General features: G+C 40.2%; 1 protein-coding gene across 3 annotated transcripts in view; it reads right to left on the bottom strand.

The window, feature by feature from the left end:
• The window catches only part of PRRX1 (paired related homeobox 1), an 85,509-nt gene that overhangs the window by 32,148 nt on the left and 33,476 nt on the right, over positions 1-19,885 (bottom strand). For all 3 annotated transcript variants that reach the window (XM_084865260.1, XM_084865261.1, XM_084865259.1), the window contains exon 2: positions 915-1,090. In XM_084865260.1, the coding sequence (XP_084721386.1) occupies positions 915-1,090 (176 nt within the window). The remainder of the gene's footprint in view (positions 1-914; positions 1,091-19,885) is intronic.

Below are 19,885 nucleotides of genomic sequence, written 5' to 3'. Positions count from 1 at the left end.
GAGAAAGAGAGGAAGGGAGAAGGAGAGAGATAAACATTGATGTGAGAGCAAAACATTGATCAGCTACCTCCTGCGTGCCCCCTACTGGGAATCCAGCCTGCAACCTGGGCATGTGCCCTGACCAGGAATCAAACCAGCAATTTTTCAATGCATAGGATGATGCTCAACCAACTGAGCCACACAGCTAGGGCTTAATCCCTAATTCTTGAACATTTCTTTAGTGTGAGCATTATCTTACTACATTGTAACAGTATGGTGTACACATCTGTTTTGTCTGCCCCTAGTCTGTAATATCCTGAAGGGAGGCCATTGTCTTAGTCATTCCCAGAAACCCATAAACAGTTCCAAGAGCATAATAGGTGTTTGATAAATGTTTGAAGGGAGGAAAAAGTAGAAGAAAAAAGATGACTTGTGCAAAGATGATAAGATATGGCTTCCATCCAAGAAAACTTCACAGTCTAGGAGGGGAAGTTGGCTCACATACAATTCAATATAATACGTGTCATGTTGTGATACATGCTGTACTTATAAAGAAGACCAGAGTCAGAAGGGCGTGGTTCAGAGGGAAAGGGTAAGACTTCCTGGAGGAGGAATAAAGTCGTGGAGGGAGAATTCTGGCCTGCTGGCACAAGGAATGTTCACAGTTCCAAAAGCCATTAGAATATAGTCAGGTGAGAGAGGAAGAAGAGAAGGCAGTTTCTACATAGAAGAAAGACATTTAATTATGGTTTTGATGGGGCAAAATAGCTCCCAACTCAAAAATTGTCTCCCCCACCCCCACCCCCATTTCCAGCATTGCTCTGACCAGGTTTCTTTATATAAAATTGAGATCAGCACAGAAAAGTGGGACGTTCTGATACTGAGGGTTAAGCAGTCTTCATGGACGTGCTCTGAGACAGGAGGACTGGGCTTACCTGCACTCTGGCTTCAGTGAGGTTCACCCTGCGGGCGAGGTCTTCTCGCACAAAAGCATCAGGGTAGTGGGTCCGCTCAAAGACGCGCTCCAGAGCCTGCAGCTGGCTGCTGTTGAAGGTGGTCCGGTTCCTCCGCTGCTTTCTCTTTTTCTTTTCCTCTGAGTTCAGCTGATCATCTGGAATGGAAGACATTAATGATAAGACGCGAAAGTCATGTTGAGGAGGGATGGGGTTCCCCCTTTATATTTTTTCTCTGTTTATCTACAGTGAGCTATTGTTTCCTTTGCTCACTGCTTTACCAAGGTGCTAGAGCCAAATGCCACCCATAGGTGCTCATTAACATCCTGTGCCCAGAACCCCAGCAGTTCTGATGCTTGGTTGTTGCTTTGAAATCTGAGACCAGACCTGAGCTGTCACAGGGACACTTGTTGCATGCTCTGGGAAGCCTGTTTTGTCAAGGAGGCTAAAGGAAAATTTTACTGGTGTCCATGTTCTCTAGACCTCTGTAGAGCTGGAGGAGGAAGAGTAGATAGCTTTAGACCTTATTTATATTAGACAATATTGTTTTCATTCATATAGTTTTACAACCAAGGAGACCAACTATCCCCTTGGTCTTTCTCCTCAACATACCCACCTAATCACAAATGCAATATTATAGAGTAAACTGATAAGAGGGGTTTATTTTTACCGTATGTTCTCCTGGAAACAGCAAGTGATTCCTGATTGCTTTGCTCAAGGCTCTGTGTCGTTGCTGAGGCCTCAGCCTAGAGCAGAACTACTGCTCATAGGACCATCCACCTAAGCTAACACTGCCCAATTCCCTCCTTGGTTTCCTCTGAGTTCCCCCAAAAGTATACTGGCAAGCTGATGACCCAGCCGTCTACAGTAGGCAGAGAGTCATGTGCTCCTGTCTTGCCACCACTCCTCAGCCCAGGAACAATGGGTGTGTGTACTGAGCAGAAAACCAGCTGTGCTAGCACCCCATCAAAACATCACCCGAGACCCACGCCACTGCCAAGTCTGTGAAGCAGAGACCTACAGTGTGAGCTGCTGAAGCTGAAGTCCCTTGCTGGGCCTGATGAATTGAACATCCATATCCAAAAGCTCTCTATCTCCAAAGAGATTGACTCAAAGAGAAATATGAGGGTGAGAGAGGATGGAGAGAGAGGAGAGCTTGGCTACTTGCTTCACTTTCTACAGGAAGGAGCTCTTAACTATTTTTCCAACATGTAAAGTCTCCTGATCTTCTCTGACCGTAAGCATATGACACACTCAATAAGACTACCAGTTCCAATGATCATGTCCTAAGGACACCTACCTGAGTTCTAATATTATCCTTATTACAAATCTAGGGAATGTTCTAGATGTGAGTGCACATTCAAAGTGTAGCTCAAATCCAGCAGCTGCTCACTCAGGTTTCTCAGTGCCTAACAACTGAGGCTTCTAAGTCCTTCTCATCAGAGACTTCTTCTTCATGCAGGCTGCTTTGTCAGCAATACCCTTTGAACTTAGAAGAGAGAAGGCACATTTCTTAAAGTATCTAAATGTAGCTTGTTGAATTTGTTTTCAGGGAAAATTGGGACTTTTCTTGTCTTTACACACTGTTTTGTAGAAAAAACAACCACCTGTATGATCTCAACCACTTTCCTCCGGGTAGGAAGCCCTGATATTCATTCTCTCAACTTCGTAGTTGGTCTGGCCCACCACCTCTGTAGTATTTGTTTTTTTAAAAATATTTTTTATTTATTTTAGAGAGGAAGTGGGAGGGAGAGAGAGTGATAGAAACATCAATGATGAGAATCATTAATTGGCTGCCTCCTGCACAACCCCTACTGGGGATTAAGCCTGCAACCTGGGCATGTGCCCTAAGTGGGAATCAAACCCATGACCTCTTGGTTCATAGATTGATGTTCAACCACTGAGTAACACCGGCTGGGCATCTGGTACTATTAAACCTCTACCAGGAGCTCTGCTTCCAAGTCACCACTGTGACACTTAATAACAAACAGATTGGTGGCATCTTGAGAATGGAAGCAATTTAGTGATCATGATTTCTGGGATCTCTCAAGTTCTGGAATATTCTAACCAGTATCCCAGTTATACCACTGTTTAGTTATGAGCAAAATTCATTTACAACAATGTCAACACTAGAATGTAAGGATCAAACATCTGTGAGCAGTTAATTGCATTGCATTTGTATTCTTCCTATTTGCATATTTGGAGTCATTCCTATTGTCCCCATTCTCTTTCCCAAATTTCTTTGAATACAGTTCTATATGTCCTATACTTTAGGTCTTTCTACGTCATCCAGGCCTTTATGACAACGCCACAACCTGCATTTCATGTTCTCATAAAACAGAAGTCTGCAAAAAATCCTTAGTCTCCATACCTACCCCAGACTGAGACCAGACCAGAGGCTATTGTTTTTAATCATATAGAGGGAATCCTTAATAAAGCCAAAGACATTATCTGTTTTCTTTCCTCCAGGAAAAAAAAAAATGCTTCTCCAATATAACCACAAAGTCTCAACCTTTGTGCTGTTGTGCAAGCTTGTTTTTTTTCTTGACTGCCAAACTGTGATCGATAACAAGAGTATTTTATGTTTTGTTATTAGTTCTACAACCTGCTACAGAATCCTTGGTAGTTCTTTGTCATCTTCCACTGTTCACTCAAATCCCACTGACTGTCCACCATCAACCACCAGGTCCCCTGGCGTGGGAGCCAGGGAAATGGAGAATTAGAGTTTCTGACAGAGAGTAAATAGCTATGATAACCTGAGACCATTCCAGCAAAAATTTCCCAGCGAACATTCTTGTTGTTTTTAACAAATGAAAACACCAGTCCAGATCATGTCGAAGGTGAGAAAAGACACACGAATGACAGGGGTCCAGGGAGTCTGGGTCTGGCAAATGTCCTTCAAAGTGTGTGGATAATAGAAAGAGACAGTGAGGGGGCAACAGGGACAGCTTGAGTGGCAGCCCTTGGCTCGTCTGTCTTTGCTCAAGATTCACAAAGTGCGAGTCCCCATTTCCCCCCATGACATGCAAGCACAGGGTCCAGCACAGTCTCTGCAGCAGTGTGAGAGGAAATATAAACACTGTAGAAGTTTAAGAACGAGGGCATTGGCTCGACTGGTATTGGCTCAGTGGTTGAGTGTCGACCCAGCAATCAGGTCACTGGTTCTATTCCTGGTTATCAGGGCGCATGCCTGGGTTGCCAGCTCGATCCCCAGTAGGAGGTGTGCAGGAGGCAGCCAATCGATGAAGTCCTCTCTCATCAATATTTCTGCCTTTCTATCCTCTCCTTTCCCCTCTCTCTAAAAATCACTAAAAACATATTAACAAAAGAAAAGAAAGAATGGGGACATTGGAAGGACCTGTGATAAGTCTATCAGATTCTAAACTGAACACAAGGGAGATAAAACAATGTGTTTTTATCATTACTGGAAGATCATCTTGCTTATGAAAACAGCTACAGTGAAGGTTGATTTTGAAATATGTATTCAAGGATATTGGCATCTAATCAGGATACATCTCATTCCTTAGAATTTGGAAATGGGTAAGATTCACTGAGCTGCAGAATAACCAAAGGGGACATGGATGCATATTTACCAAAATCATGCTTCAAATCCAGTGCGTTTACAGGTTTTATGGATGATTATGTATGCTATGGATGACAACTAATTGCAAACATGAAGTTATCAACAAGTTTTCAGATAAAAATAAGCCAAAATGACCCTCATAAAATATTAGCACCAAATGAAACCGGAGAAGTTGTCTAATTCAGTCCTATTATTTGGCAAATGAGGTGAATAACACCTAGAAGAATAATATGACTTGCCCCAAATAACAATCCAGTTGTGGCTGAGCCAGGACTCCTAATGCTACTCCATTCTCAAGAGCAGATGACAAGTGTGTGCTGTGCATGAGAGAAGCAAGGGAATGTTAGGGATATAAACAAACAAACAAACAAACAAACAAAAACCACTACCCTGGAAAAACTTTATGAGAAAGACAGGTTTTCCATCATCTATAATAATAAAAGTGTAATATGCTAATTAGACTGGACAGCTGAACAACCTTCTAGACGACCTTCCAGACGACCTTCCGAATGAAGCCGGAGCTGTGAGGGCTGAGCCCCTTGTACGAATTTCATGCTTCAGGTCTCTAGTAGTTATATAAAGAGGGTCTAAAAAAGAGGGTCCATGTGTATCACATGTTGTCATTTCTATCAGAATAGCCATTAAAAAATGCAACCATTTTCTTTCTTCCCCCATTGAAAACATAGGACACATCTGTAATACTTTCAACAATAAAGATGCATTTAAAAAAAATAAAGCCCTGACCCAACTAAAAAATAAAAATAAAAGCTAAAAAATGCAACCACTCTCATCTAGAATAGCTACTTTGATCCGGATGTTCTTGAATTTTCCTTTTCAGTGGCCTCCACAAGTCCTTGCTTCATAAATTAAATATGTGCAAGGTTATTTCATCACAGTAGTACACCCTATCTTCTCCACCGCCCCACAATTGCACTTTTTTTCATTTTAGGACTCAGTTCAAAATCTGTTTGCTATGACACATCTGAAATCTTACCTCCTCTATAAAACTTCACTGATAAGTCCATTCTCTAAATTCCTATATATATTTTAGTATAGAATCAAGTACTTGGTTAAAATTACGGTTCACTTCTTTGTCTGTATCACCTCAGGTATTTCTATAGAAAAGAAATAGGGTGTTTAGCTAAGTTAAATGACAATAAAACGTGAAGGAGTTATGATAGTATTGTGGTATAGAAGCTGTCCCAGAAAATCAGAATCTTGGTGATTCATTTGAATAATTTTTTAATTCCAGGTATTCTTTTTTTTAAAAAAAAAATGCATAGCAAATAATTGGGCTAACATTATCTTTCTCTGTAGATAGTTTTACCTTGGGGGTGGGGGACACCTTGTACCATTTTTCTTTTTCAAACAGGTTAGTCATCAGATCTAGAGATGGGTGAAACTGTGGTGGTTCGGATCCCTTTGAAAATGCAGGAATTGGCCCTTCATTTTTATTCCTCAATAGAAAAGCAGTCCTCAGACAAGGATGGGTTGAAGCAAATAGACACACACATAGAAAGTCATTTTTCGGTTGGTCAGAGTGTTAGCATAAGTGCCGAGCACTTCTCCAGGAAGAAGCCCTAAATCCCAAGTAGGATGCCCCTGGTGCATTCGATTACAAGTTCAAGAGAGCACTAGCTCTGACCTTGGTTCTAGCATGAAATTCCCTCTGGACTCCCCATGGGGCTGCCAGAGTTGGTGGAGAAGACAGCGGGAAGGGCCATCCTCAGGACTGAGGACCAGACAGCAAGCCAGGATGCCCTACTCACAAAGGCCCTGCACTCACCACCAGGCTTGGGTTAACTCCCCGAGACCCTGACCCTCTTCTGCTCTCTGTTGTGTGGGAGGAGCCTTGGAGAATCCAAATTGGGATGCCAAGTGTAATTTCAAGGTACAGCAAGAACATATTTTAAGATTAAAATCCGAAGAGAAATGTGCGTGCCCAAGTCCCATCAATTTGGGAAGCATGCTGATGCAAGAAGGTAAAACTCCAGCTTCAGTAGCAGAAACCAGAGGCCACATCAAAGCCTGTCTCCTGCCTCTTGGTTGAAAACATGACAGGCGAGCGGATCTAAAGAGCAGCCCGCTGATCATTTTATGGGCATGGAGGAATGTTTTCAAAGGACCTACATTGCACAACAGCTACTTACTTTAATGGGATTTGTGTGGTTCAGGCCCTGTAACCTTAAGAAAATTGAAGGGAGGCATAATTGCAAAAGCCACTAAAAACTGTTTTAGCTTTTATTGCAAGCCCTATGAAAAGCAGCGAGATAGAGCTGCGGCATCCACTTGCGTTTCTTTGGTTACACCGAGTTCCAGTTGCAATTAGGACAGCATCCTTTTAACATGGGCCCCGGTAAGTGGCACATGGGTCGCCAGACTGGGCTGAGTGCTGCATTGTAGACTGAGGTTAGTGCATCACAACGACCAGAGCCAACATCAGCAGCACATCGATACCTTCTCAACAGCATCATCTACCAGTGAGTCCTAGCATCTGTCAAAGGGGGGCAGGCCTCTGCCCATACAAATGCCTAGCTGTGCGGCTGGCTATTGTCACTCCCGGGCGTATTATCACTTACAGCTGCCAGACCCTGAATGTTACATGTTAGTCTTTGATACGTGTTTTTTTTCTTCTTACTATCAACTTGGCCTAGACATGGTTTATTTTTAGTCAAGTATTGGCCTTAAACCTTATAAAATAGCATTAAAACACCTTAAGTGTTATTTGGGGAACATACTTTTCTTTGGAGAATAACATGCTCTCAAAGTGTAAAATAACAGTATTTTAAATGGTTTTGACTAAAAAGATAAGTGAGTGGCTCTGACTAAAGCCAGTGCAACTTTATGTAGATACAGCTCAACGTTGAGCACTCTCAGTATAGCCAGCCTTCCTCTGAAAAGAAGACACTGGAGAATGTGAGATAGCATATTGCAGTTGGTACTGTGTTTGACTCCTTCATGTCTGATTTCCTTCCACCTCTCAAGGACCAATAAGTTCCACAAAGCCAAAATGTTAACACAGTTCATATCACATTTTCTACTTTAACTCTCTTAAGACATTTTTCTGAAAGGATTCAGAAACCTCCAGGACATCAACAACATAAAACAAGCCTTTCCTGCAATCCTCTATTGGAGCCCTAACTTCCTTCTGGGGCTACATTGATCCTTTCCCCTCTGCTGGCTTGTTTGTTCCCTATGACTCTGAGTCTATTTTAGATTGAGAGTACAAAGTTGATGTTTGTATTTAATCAAAGCTCTTAGCAATGCTAAGTAAATAAAAATGAATAATCAGATATAAATTATTCATTTTATTGAGATTATAATTATAGGAGTTCAGTTACTGAACAGAATACCTTCCCTTTTTGATAATAATCAAATTCTGGCTTTAGACATGTAACCTACTCCCAATTTCTCAATGGATGAATCACTTATTGACTCACTTTTCAATTCATCTCTGGAGGTCAAAAATAATAATAATAATAATAATGTTCTAATTGGACCCAACTAAACTGTAATTGGGGAGAGGGGGCACAGAGGAATAGAGTGGAAAGTTAACTGGTTTGGAAATCAAAAAACCTGTGTTTTCCTATAGATCCTGCTACTTATTAGCTGTGTGGTGTTGGGTATGTTACTTCACTTCTCTGACCCTCAGTTTTTGAAACAATAAATGGAACTAGGGTGATTTGCAACTTTGATGAACACATAGCAGGCAGATAGTCTGACTTGTCATAGACACTCGGTCAGATGTGCTGAAATTGCCCTTGGACAGGGACTCATCAACGTCCATCACTCCTTGTCTTTCTGTTCACTCTGCTGGTATTTAACTATTCAGTAAGCTTTCTATCACAGCATAACTGGGGAGAAAAGTATGACAACCATTCAAATATGTTGAGGTGACAGCTTGGATAGAGAGCATAATTGATATCTAGGGAGTTTGAATAATGAAAAAGAAAGGTTTAAAAATCAAGAACTGAAACATGGAAACTGGCACATGGAAATTATGCCTAGAAGTTTGTCTAAAAAGCCCCATTTGGGACAATTCTACTGCTAGTCAATTCCTGGCTTTCTGACAAGCCAATTTTTATTTCTCAATTTAGGTTTTGAAAAGAAACATTCAGAAGGCATGCAGATTCTAGCACTCAAAAACAGGTAAGCAATTGGTGCCTTTAACAAGTAACCTCATGAGAAATAAAATTTTTTTTAAGTCAGGAAGGAGAAAAAAGGCCAAAGGCTAAAATCAGGCCATGAAAATTCAATAGTTTCCCTGCCTATTTGCTTTGGGTTAACTAATTTGGTTGCCACATTCTGAAAACACAAAAGTTGGGTCATATTACTCAATATTTACTCAGTGAGGGTTTTTTTTGTTTTTTGTTTTTTTAATGTCAGAGTGCTTTGATAAATTCTAACGGGATGCAAAGAAACACAGGAAGGCAAAGTTCTGGGGGGAAAAGTGCATTCTGACCGAGATTTTAAAACCTCTCTAAACTTGCCATATTCCAGGTGTGTGGTCCCCTTGCAAGTGCCTGGGATTTGACTAAGATTACAAACAGAGCTCTAGATGAGCCGTGCTCTGCTGCCTTCTTCTGGTAGTGGTTTCCCTTTGTAGCGAGGCTGTTGTCATTTTGTATGAGACATAACATCAATCTTGACATCAGCGGTAGAGATTGGTGTCTTCATGGGAGGTGACCACCCTAAGCCATTTTGTTTTAATGATTCATTTTTAAGTAATAAATGTTAATGTTCTAAAGACAAATCTGATAAAAAACAGATTTTTAAACAAAGAAACAAACAAACAAACAAAAACTGAAAGCAGATAGCAACAAAGGAGATGTCTGTAATGGATGAGTAAGCTCAGCTTTTGGAAGGCCAGTGGTGACAGAACAGGACTCTCTTACTTGCCTATAAAGACAAGTATGAGGCATTTGAACACTTGGGAACAGAAGCATGACTTGTGCTTTCTTATATGTCTTCATCTCAACTTAAAAGGACGAGATGCCTATAGCAGAGAAAGCCACAGGGAACAGAAAGTTAGCTTTTCATCACAGGAAGAGGTGGAGCCAAGGGAAATTCTGTACAGAGTAGATGAGGAGGGCTGGAAAGGAAATTAAAGCCCCTTCAACCTTCTACAGCAAACTAATTAAGACAGAAAAATGCTAAAATGGCCAACATGAGCAGCTTGGTAATTTGTAAATAATGTTTAAATTCTCTTTCAATAATAAGAAAAGCCAAAGCGTCAACTGTGGTTGAAAGCCGGACATTTTTTTTGAGGAATATACCACCATGTAACATCTCTGAGTTTCAACTTTCTAGACTGTCAAATGTTTGCTTTTAGAGAAAAAAGACACATGGTTTTAAAATGTAATGACTGGGTATAAGCATTTTCTTAAGTTTTGCTTTAAATTCTGTTGTGAAACAAATGCGGCAAGAAGTTTGGATTGGCAATCAGGAGGCTCAGGTTCTCATTCAGAAGGATCACAGACCAAATCTGAATGTTAGGCCACAATGGCCTTCATGCAAAAATTATAGGTTGGGCTAGGGCACTGAGATCTCTTTCAAATCCAGCATCCTGGGCTTTTAGGATTGTTTTTATGTTTCCAGCAGAAAACTTTCAATAATTATTTGTTTAACAAAATGACTGAATCATGCCCTTCTGTTGCTATGTTTTTGGTTTTGCTTTGTTTTGTTTTTGTCTTTGTTCTAGAAAACCTTTGGCTAGAAAATATATCAAATGAGAACTATACTCCAATTATACATGCCTGGAGAAAGCTCAAGTGACTGATCTATTCCTCCATGCCCAGAGCACTCTGCACAAATAAGCCTCCAAGTTGAAATTAATATGAATCTTTATTTTAAGCTAGTTTACCTAAAAGCACAATTAAGAATAGGAGGAAACCAGAGAGGTTTCTAAGAGACAGATTTCTAAGAGAAAGGTTATTCTAAACTTTAAATTGACTAAATAGAAATAGGAGTAACTGCTCTTTCTTTGCTTTCTTCTACCAGCCTTGATCTTTGACTTTGTCTTTTTTTGCCAAACAACACATTGTAGGCCTCACCCTACCCACTGACTCATTCATTATATTGATGGCTCCTTCTCCTGCTCCAAGTCTCAGTTTACTGGTCAGCTCTTCATAGGCACCTTCTCTGATCAACAACCAAAAGTATCCTTTCCCTTATTATTGTCCTTCCAGCAGCGAAACCATCTGCTTTATAACACGTGTGAGTTGGTAATTACTGGTATTGTCTCACACTACAATATGCATTTCATGAGGGCAGGAGCCTTTTCTGACTTGTTAATGGGTGTCCAGCATCTAACATTAGTGCCTGGCTGCCTTCAGGTGCCTTTCTGTAAATGGCAACATGGACATGTTAACTGTGCTTAGTGAAAATGCCCACACCCCGGTCAATTCACGCTCAACCAAACCCGGAAGTCCTTTCAGGGATGCATTCCTGTAAATTCTTGGCACACGAGTGTCCTTGTTATAAAGACCAACTGCGTTTTCTCTAGGGCATGTAAGTTCCAGAAGCATGTGGTGCTCAGGTCTTTCATGCACCTTTCTTGTGTATGACTTTGCATCAGTAATTATCTCCCCAATGAGAAGGTAAGCCTGAGGGCAGGTGAGAAAAGTATATGGAACAGAACCCCATTCATCTTAGTAGCACTCAGTACATCCTTGACTTTGATAATGATGACACATTTGGAATTACTGATCATTTAGAGATGACTTAGTACAGTTATTTCTGTTCCCAAAAATATATGTTTACCTTTAAGTTGTATCCTCTTCTAATTAGTCATTTCAAGTCACTGTGTCTTCTATCCCCTTTCACCAGCAAAGGAGCATGGGTAAAAAAAAAAAAGCCTGGCTAATTCTTTCACAGGAACATTACTGCCTGTCAACCACACCTAAACCTAATTATATGGTGATTTCCTCTCCAGGGATATATGACTGTTTAAACTAGTTGGAAGATGATGCACTAAAATCATAGAAGAAAAAATGTTTTTGGACAAAATACCCCAAAAATCCATGTGGAATAATCTTATTCCACTGAATCATGTCCCCTGTTGCTGAACAGCCCTAGAGACCTCCTTGTTAGGCGATTCTGTCTGCTTGGAGTGGAAAGCTATGAGTAATCTATGTGTCACTGTGACTCATGTCATGACCACCACTTCCAACTCCCCATCATCTGCAAGCTGGCACGAAGAATTCATACTGCTCAACTCATAACAGGAAGAAGTCAGGATGGAGGAAGAGTTTGGTTAACTTTTCTAGTTAAATCTTCATTAAGAAGAAGATTTAACTAGAAAAGTTAACCAAAGCTAAGAACAATGACTTTTTAGTTACCACTTAAATCATTCATTTACTTGGCATACCTCCAATCTCAGTAGAAGTGTTCTTTCTTCACATTCTTGCATCTTTGCTCAGATGTCCACTACTTTAAATTTTTTCCAATTTTTAAAATTACTTTCAAAAAAGGACTTCCTCCTTTCAAACCAGGAGGAAGAACAAACTGGGACAAGCTAGGGTATAATTCTACTATCCAACCATTCCCCAACCATCAATAGGACTTTCATTTGCCAGCCTTCTCATGTCTTCTCTGTTCCTCTGCAACTCCAATTAAAATGACACAACATTTGATGACATGATTAACCTACTGGAAGTCAGCACCTTTAAAACAAAGTATCTTAGGAATACTCTAGAAGATTTTGCAAACTCAGAGACTCATAAAAATCATCTACGGATTAGGTATATAGATGGAAGAAGATATTTTAGAAATCACATTTTATAATCACAATGTTGCCATAAATCAGTTAAAGTAAGTGTGCGTAGTGGTAACTGATTTAGGCAAAAGTGGGGGCATAGTAAGCTGAAGTTTAAAATTTTTTATTTCACCAAAGAGGGAGTTACCTAGAAGGAAAGCTGCCCCCTTGTAGCTATTCAGATGTATTTCAAAGACCCCTACTGGGGTCCTTCACTTTGTTCTCCATGGTTATTTCCATACTAAGGTTTTCTAGGGATAGTGGTCAAACCAGCCTTTATAGCATTATTAAACATCTTTCTCTATTACAGACCTATTAGTTTTATATAAATCTTCTTGGCTAGAGGATTATTATGATTTTAGTTCCTGGAGACTTACAGTTTTAGCACCATTTCCAGCTCTTCTCAAAGCCAACAGGGCACTATCTTTGGTGGCCACAGAGATGATGTGATGTGATGTGATGTGATGTGATGTGATGTGATGTGAGTATGGTTTATGTCTTGACTTGGGAAAATCCATTTTTTATATCAAATATTATTTCTAATGAATCATAGGTCACAGATCAGATTCACATAATAGTGATTTTATGCCCTTTCCTATGTTTTCAGCAATCTAGTGCTTATAAATCAGTGGATTAGAAGTCAGACAGCCTGGGTTCTCACTCTATCTGGCCCTAAGAAGTCATGTGATTTTTTTCCTTTCCCAGTCATGTGATTTTAAGAATATAACGTTGCCAATCTGGGTTTCTATTTCTATGGCTGTCAAATTGGGCATCGTATTACACTGTTTTTAGTGTTTCTTTCTGATTTTCAGTTATAAATTCCTCTTCAAATACTTACCAGTTAACAAATCTGTGCACTCAAAGAGGGATATAGTGAAAAATAATATATCTATTTACTAATTATATCTGATTTTGGAATATATGAATTTAACAATGGATTAACTATACATTATATAATTTCATGGATGCATATGTCTACAGTCAAATCTGCAGTTTTCTAGATGTTTTAAATAACATTACTGATTATCTTTGTGGATATCAGGGTTATGCCAACATTGCATGGATGCTTATATCCTTTGAGATATTTTTAAAGAAAATATTCATATTTAGCAGGTGTGCAAACAATGGAGAAGAGAGCAAAGATGAAAAACTGTTTTATAATATTCTGGAATTTTAAAATAATCTAACATTTATAGATGGGGGCATATTTTTCCTGAAATGTCTGTGTACTTGTGTGTGTGGGTGGGTGCGGATATGTGTCTCTGTGGCTGTATGTGTAACTCAGCTCAGACAAGCCTGGATTGAACTGTAACAGTGCTATAAACATTAGAACCAGAAGCAGATCCGATTGCCCACAGTGGAAAAGACCAACCTGTGGCATTGGGAAACATTTCACTTGTTTGGCTTTCTGTGTAGCCCACTAAAAGTGCTAAGACAGATCATCGTTACCTAGTCTCATGCCAGCTCTATCTGGTAACTCACTTTGACATATCAGTTTCTAGGTAGGAACGCCCAGTCAAAAACCCATGTGATATCAGTGCCAGTTGGCCTCAGCTATAAACAACAACAACAAAAAAGAGAAATATTTAAAAAAGATATTTCAGATGTTTAAAATTTAAACTAAGGCAGAAAGTGTAATGTTCCAAGTGAAGTCAATTCCCAAGTGGTGTTGGTTGGTACAAACAAGAACTGTATCAGTGAGGTCTTAAATTGCAGCATAATGCAGACATGGAGGAGGAAAAGTGGCAAAGAAAAAAAGAAGAAGCAGGACATTAAAGATGAATCACTAAGGATGATCTTTCTTTAAACTCTGAGAGTTCCTACATCCCACTAGGAACCCAGTAAGATGTGAGACTCTGGACCCATTGCAGTATATGTTTCAAAGTCCAGGGCAGAGCCAGTAGGTAAGTTTTATGACTCCCTCTACAAAAGCAGCTTCTTGTCAGAGCTGGAAAAATAATGTTCCCCAGGATCCAGTAACAACAGAATCTAGGCCTGTTTGTTAGATTCCAAGTTGCTGCCTTCTCCAAAAGAAGAGCATCCAGGAAAACAATTTATTTCCCAGAGCAAGAGAGAACGTCTAACATTAAGGATTAGGAAAAGTTTGGTGTATAGTCTATCAGACACAGGCTGCAGACCTGTTAGGGCAAATCTGTCTAACATTTGTTTCAACAAAGACATCACAAAGGTGAGTTTCTCCAAGATCATTCCTTATGGGAGCTCAGGACAGGAGACAGGAAGATATATGCCACCGGCTTTCCAAAGCCTCTCTTGCTTCTTGAGGTTCCTTTAAGGATATAGCACAGTGGAGAAAGCAAGTTAGCATCGAGTCCTATACACTGACTGCAATGACCAATGGCCAATAAATCAGCTACATCTTGTGTACCCTTCTTAACCTTTGGACATGATGAATATGTGGACTGTGTTTTTTGTGGTTTCAAGCCAAAAGTTAACCACAGCCTACAGATTTTTTTAACCTCAGGGAAAGAACTAGAAACCTATGTTCTCCACTTTATTCTCAGGGCAGTTGGAGGGAACTGAATTCCATTAGCCAGAGACAATGTAATTAAGTTCATAACTTCTGAGGGTTGTGAGGTTGCATTTCTATGGTGCCTTTTTTTCCAAGATCATAAAACACTTCACATATGCTATTTCATTTATATTCCAAATGTCTATGGTATAAGGAAAAGCACTCACTGCAGTTTTAACCAAAAAAGGTATTAATGATTTAATACAGATTAGCAAAACTAAGGAAAACAACATTTATCTAATTCAACGTACAGGGAACCAATGTTTAATAACATTTAATTAAAATTTTATTTTACTTTTCCCAACTTCTGTAGATCATATTAATTATTCTAATTAATAACTGTAATTGTCCCAGGTGCTTGATTTATGTAATTTAGCACATTGTTATACACGGCCATATTGTTGTCTTTTTTTTTTTTTTTTTAAATATATTTCAGTCTTAACAGCTACCTACAGGGAGATTCTGTATGTATCAGGAATGACACTAGGTCAGGGGTCTTCAAACTACGGCCCGCGGGCCACATGCAGCCCCCAGGGGTCTAATCCTGCCCGCCAGGTTTTTTGGGCAGTGAGTGCAGCCAAGGTGTTACAGTAGGAATTAGTAGTTCATATAGTCCGGCCCTCCAGCTCTCTGAGGGACCGTGATCTGGCCCCCACTTTAAAAAGTTTGAGGACCCCTGAACTAGGTAGTAGACAGAGCCCTGAGACAGTTCCATTTCTGTCACTCACTATTGGCAAACTCACATATGCTTCCTAAGCTCCAGTTTCTTTACTAACAAATGAATAAACAAACTCCTAAATGTCTTATACGATTGTTATGAGGCACAAATAAGATGATTTTCTAAAAGCATTATGCATAGAAATAAGACATTATTAGATAATTATTATAGAATTAGAGGCCCGATGCACAAAGATTTGTGCAATAATAGGCCTTCCTTCCCCTGGCTGCTGGCTCCACCTTTGCTCTGGCTGGAGCCGCCTTTTTGTTTGGGTTCAGAGCAGTCTTTCTGCCTTCCCACGCTGCCCAGAGGCCCACCCCCAGCCACTTGGTACCTGTATATGCAAATTAACCCGCCATCTTCGTTGGGTTAATTTGCATACTCACTCCTGATTGGATGGTGGGTGTTATAAAGGTATGGTCAATTTGCATCTTTTTTATTAGTGTAGATTCTATTATATACTTTAATTTATATGATTGTATACTAGTAATTATCATATAATGCCATTACTCTGTGAAGGCAGAGATAATATTTTGTACCTTTCTTGCATACTTTCCATCTAACATGATGTTAGATCAACATGATTTCCCAAGTAAGTACTTAATAAACTAGAGGCCCATTGCATGAAGATTCATGCAATAGGCCTTCCTTCTCCTGGCTGCCAACACCAGTTTTCCTCTGGCATCCAGGACCCAGGTCTTCGCTCTGGCTGAAGCCTTCAGCCTTTGCTCCTGCTAGAGTGCTGTTCCTCTGCTCCCTGCCCTCTCCCTCATAGCAGGTGTCCTGCCCCACCCAGCTGCTCCATGCCGATATGCATGCTGCCCAGTGGCTCAGTGCTGCTGGGGGCAGGGCTGCTTCCATCAATGTTGGGTTAATTTGCATACTCCTGATTGGCTGGTGGGCATTGCAAAGTGACAGTCAATTTGCATATTTCTCTTTTATTAATGTAGATATTTCTTTTTTTTTTAGGAGGAGGATATTTTATTTTTCATTTTAATTTATTTATTGATTGCGGTATTACATATTTCTCCTCATCCCCCCATTACCTTCCCAATTCCTCCCACTCATGCCCTCACTCCCCTGTTGTCTGCATACAAGTCCTTTGGTTGATCTCTCCCCCTTACCCTCACCCTCCCCTACCTTTATAAAACAGTTTCAGAGTACATACTATTTGCCAAAAACCACTGTAGGTGTTTATTTAATATTTCACTATCTTAAGTGGTCATGTTATTATCATATCCATAATGCAGATGAAGAAACTGAGGCTGAGAGAGGTCGAGCAGCCTGACCAAAGGCACACAGCTAAAACGCGTTCTGAAAAGCTTTACTCTACCTGCCTTTCATAGAACCAGAGATCCTGAGGAAATGCAGAGGTCATGAAATTTCCTTCCTAAAACTATTTAAAAAATGAGAGAACTTTTAAGAAGTGGATGGGGGTTTGTGAGAGTGTGTTTGGTATAATTTTAATGCAGAAATTGAAATAGATAAATAGATCAACTTCTTGATATGATTGGGTTGCAATTATGTGATTTTCATGAGGGGTGTTTAGTTTGGAGAAATGCTTCTGAGCATTTGATTTAGCAAAAAATTGAGACTTGAACTCATAGCCTACAAGCTATTTTTATTCTTCTCCTGATCAACTTGTTATAAAACCCTCCCAGAATGGTGGGAGCATAAATCTGCTTATGTATGAAGCCAGTGGGAACGAGATAACTGTGTAGATCTAGGACCCATCTGATACACTCAGCATCATCAATCACTGAGCTGCCACAGCCTCAGCTTTCTGGAATCCCCAAGCTATTTAAAATATTTTACTATTGCCATTTATGGAAAAGCCACATCATACCATCTTTGTTTAAGTGCTATAAAAATAAATAAAATTTAAATTTGAGTATTATCCTTCAGAGGATGCTCATGTGACAAAACAGTGGAAAACATGAGAAAACAAGTCAAAAGTTGGAATCTTCTGACATGAATATGGGCAAGCACCTCAATGTAAAGAACTGGTTAGCCCCGTTCAGAAATTAAGTTGGGTTGTTCTCTTTTTAATCCTTTTGTGGTAGAAATTACATTTGTTAGCAAAAATCTGAGTCTGCTTTACACACACACACAAACCAACTCCAAGGGTGGAGTCTGACATATGTAAAATTCTTGAACGAAACAAGCAAAGCATTTGGCCCGAGTAAAGATGGAGGAATCCGATGCCCACAAATTAAACTGACTTCATGCTCAAAGCTTGTATGTTCCTTTAAACCAGGGGTGAAGAACATCCGGCCTTGGGCCATATAAGGCCCATGAAATCTTTTAGTCTGGCCCTGCCAAGGCAGGAGGTGTGAGTTAATTAAATGTTTGACCAAATATAGCAGGCTAATTTTTAAATTGTTAATTTTGTATGACCTGCGAGTGATGTTATAAATATTCAAATAGTCCTTGGCAGAAAAAAGATTCCCTACCCCTGCTTTAAACGATGGGATTCAAATTAAGTCGCAATGATGAATCAATTCAGATCTCCTGTCTTGTGTGTCCTTTCTATTCCTATAACATAAGTTTATTGAACACCTACTGGCTGGTGTACATAGAAGGTCAATGGCCTCCACCTTCCCAAGGAATTCACCATTTAGTAAGAAAAGCAGGTATATAAACAAGTCATTTTAGGAAAAAACAAAACAAAACACATGAGCTAAGTAAAATAATGGAGGGCACACTCTCGGGTAGCACAAAGGAAGGATCGATTGTATTTTAATATGTGAGAAAAAAGTCACAGAAAAGGAAGGCCTAATTGCACTGGATTTGGAAGGAAAAATATACATTTTGACCAGGGGAAAAAGATTGCTTGTAATGGATGGAGTAGAGAGAGAGAAAGCAGAAGTACTCATTGCTCAGAGGGGATTTTCACCTCATTTATTCTTCACTGCAGCCCCATGAAGAAGCATGTGCTCATTTTAAAGGTCAATGTCTCAAAAACACAAGGCAGGTAAGTGACACAATCTTGACCCTCCTGTGCTGTCACAGCCAAGTATTTGGGAGCGTTGAGAAAAGAAAGACGAAGCCATGGGGAAGGCAGGGCCAGGTGGTGAGGGGCCTCAAACAGCACGCACTTGGATTTCAACCTTTCGTGCAGGGGAGTCAGGAAAGGCATTTTCAGCGGGGGAGTGGGTGACTGGAGCAGTTTTGGCTTTCAGGTAGCATCCTGGTAATTACATGGAGGTTGGTTTTGGCTGGGCATGAGACAAATGATGCTTTATAGATTTAGAAGGTCAATGCTAATAATATGGCCCTGCCTGCTACTTTCCATGGTCAGATGCTGGGGCTGCTCTTAAACTTCCACCCTAATATCTCTGTCCATCATCTCCCACTTTCTCCCCTGTCTGTTCCTGTTTTTAACTCTCCTGTACATCTTTCCTTCAATCTATGAAGTCTGTGTGCATCCAAGTTACTAAAGATACAAAGTGCAAATTCAGAACATGAAAAGCATGATTTTTTTTTTTTTTTTAGTGTTTGGGGACCTCTGAAGGACTTTCCAAATGGGCCAGATATACACCCAAGAAGTCCAGGCACCCTTCTGCTGGGAACCTGCAGTAACTCAGCCCACCAAAGGCTCCCTCTGAACTTCCCTGGCTCCTAAGGAGCCTCACTTTAAACAACTTGATGCGTAAAAAAGGAAAGTTTCCAAAAACATACTATCAGATAGGACCCAAAAAACTGAACTTAGGATATTTTTAAATTGCTAACTCCACTGGTATATTTAACATATAATTACATATATGCAAAACTCCCAGAAATGAGTTCATTTGTATTTTGAGGCAAAATGGTATTTCCCATCGTATTTCTGTGTCACTTTGTTTCACTTTTAAAGGCAGTCATCTCAATTAAAAGCCAGGCCAGCCTGCACCTTTGGGAGCCCACAGGAACCCTTGTTTCTCTCCTGTGGGCCATGCTCCAGGCCCTTTCACTAAAACTTCCCTTCACTCTTGAAGTGGGCAGGACCCTCCTGACCCTCTTCCCTAATCTTATGGCTCATCATATAGTTTTCGTCACACTGAGGAGAGTCCCCTTCTGGCCGTGTCCCTAGAGGAGCTGTGTGCAGACCAGAGCTCCAGGATGGAAGAGAAAGAACTGAGACATTTAAAAACTCAAAGGATCCTTCGCATGTCCAGGAATTAAACACTTCTCTCTCTGAAAGAATTTTGTAAAAGAATAAAAGTTAAAAGCACAGCATTCAAAAAGAAAGTATTAATGTGTGCTGGAGACACAGAAAAGCTTTTTCCACCAGAAAAGTTCTTTCTGTACTAAGTTTGGCAGCCCGAGGGCCTGAGCATTTATCTCCCGCACAGAAAGTGCTCTGTCAGGCAGGCTGTGACTAACA

Source organism: Pipistrellus hanaki, assembly GCF_964339955.1.
Source record: "Pipistrellus hanaki genome assembly, chromosome: 18".
In the NCBI taxonomy this organism is placed as follows: Eukaryota; Metazoa; Chordata; class Mammalia; order Chiroptera; family Vespertilionidae; genus Pipistrellus; species Pipistrellus hanaki.
Note: the sequence above shows the minus strand (reverse complement) of the source record. Positions and strands in the feature narration are given on the sequence as shown.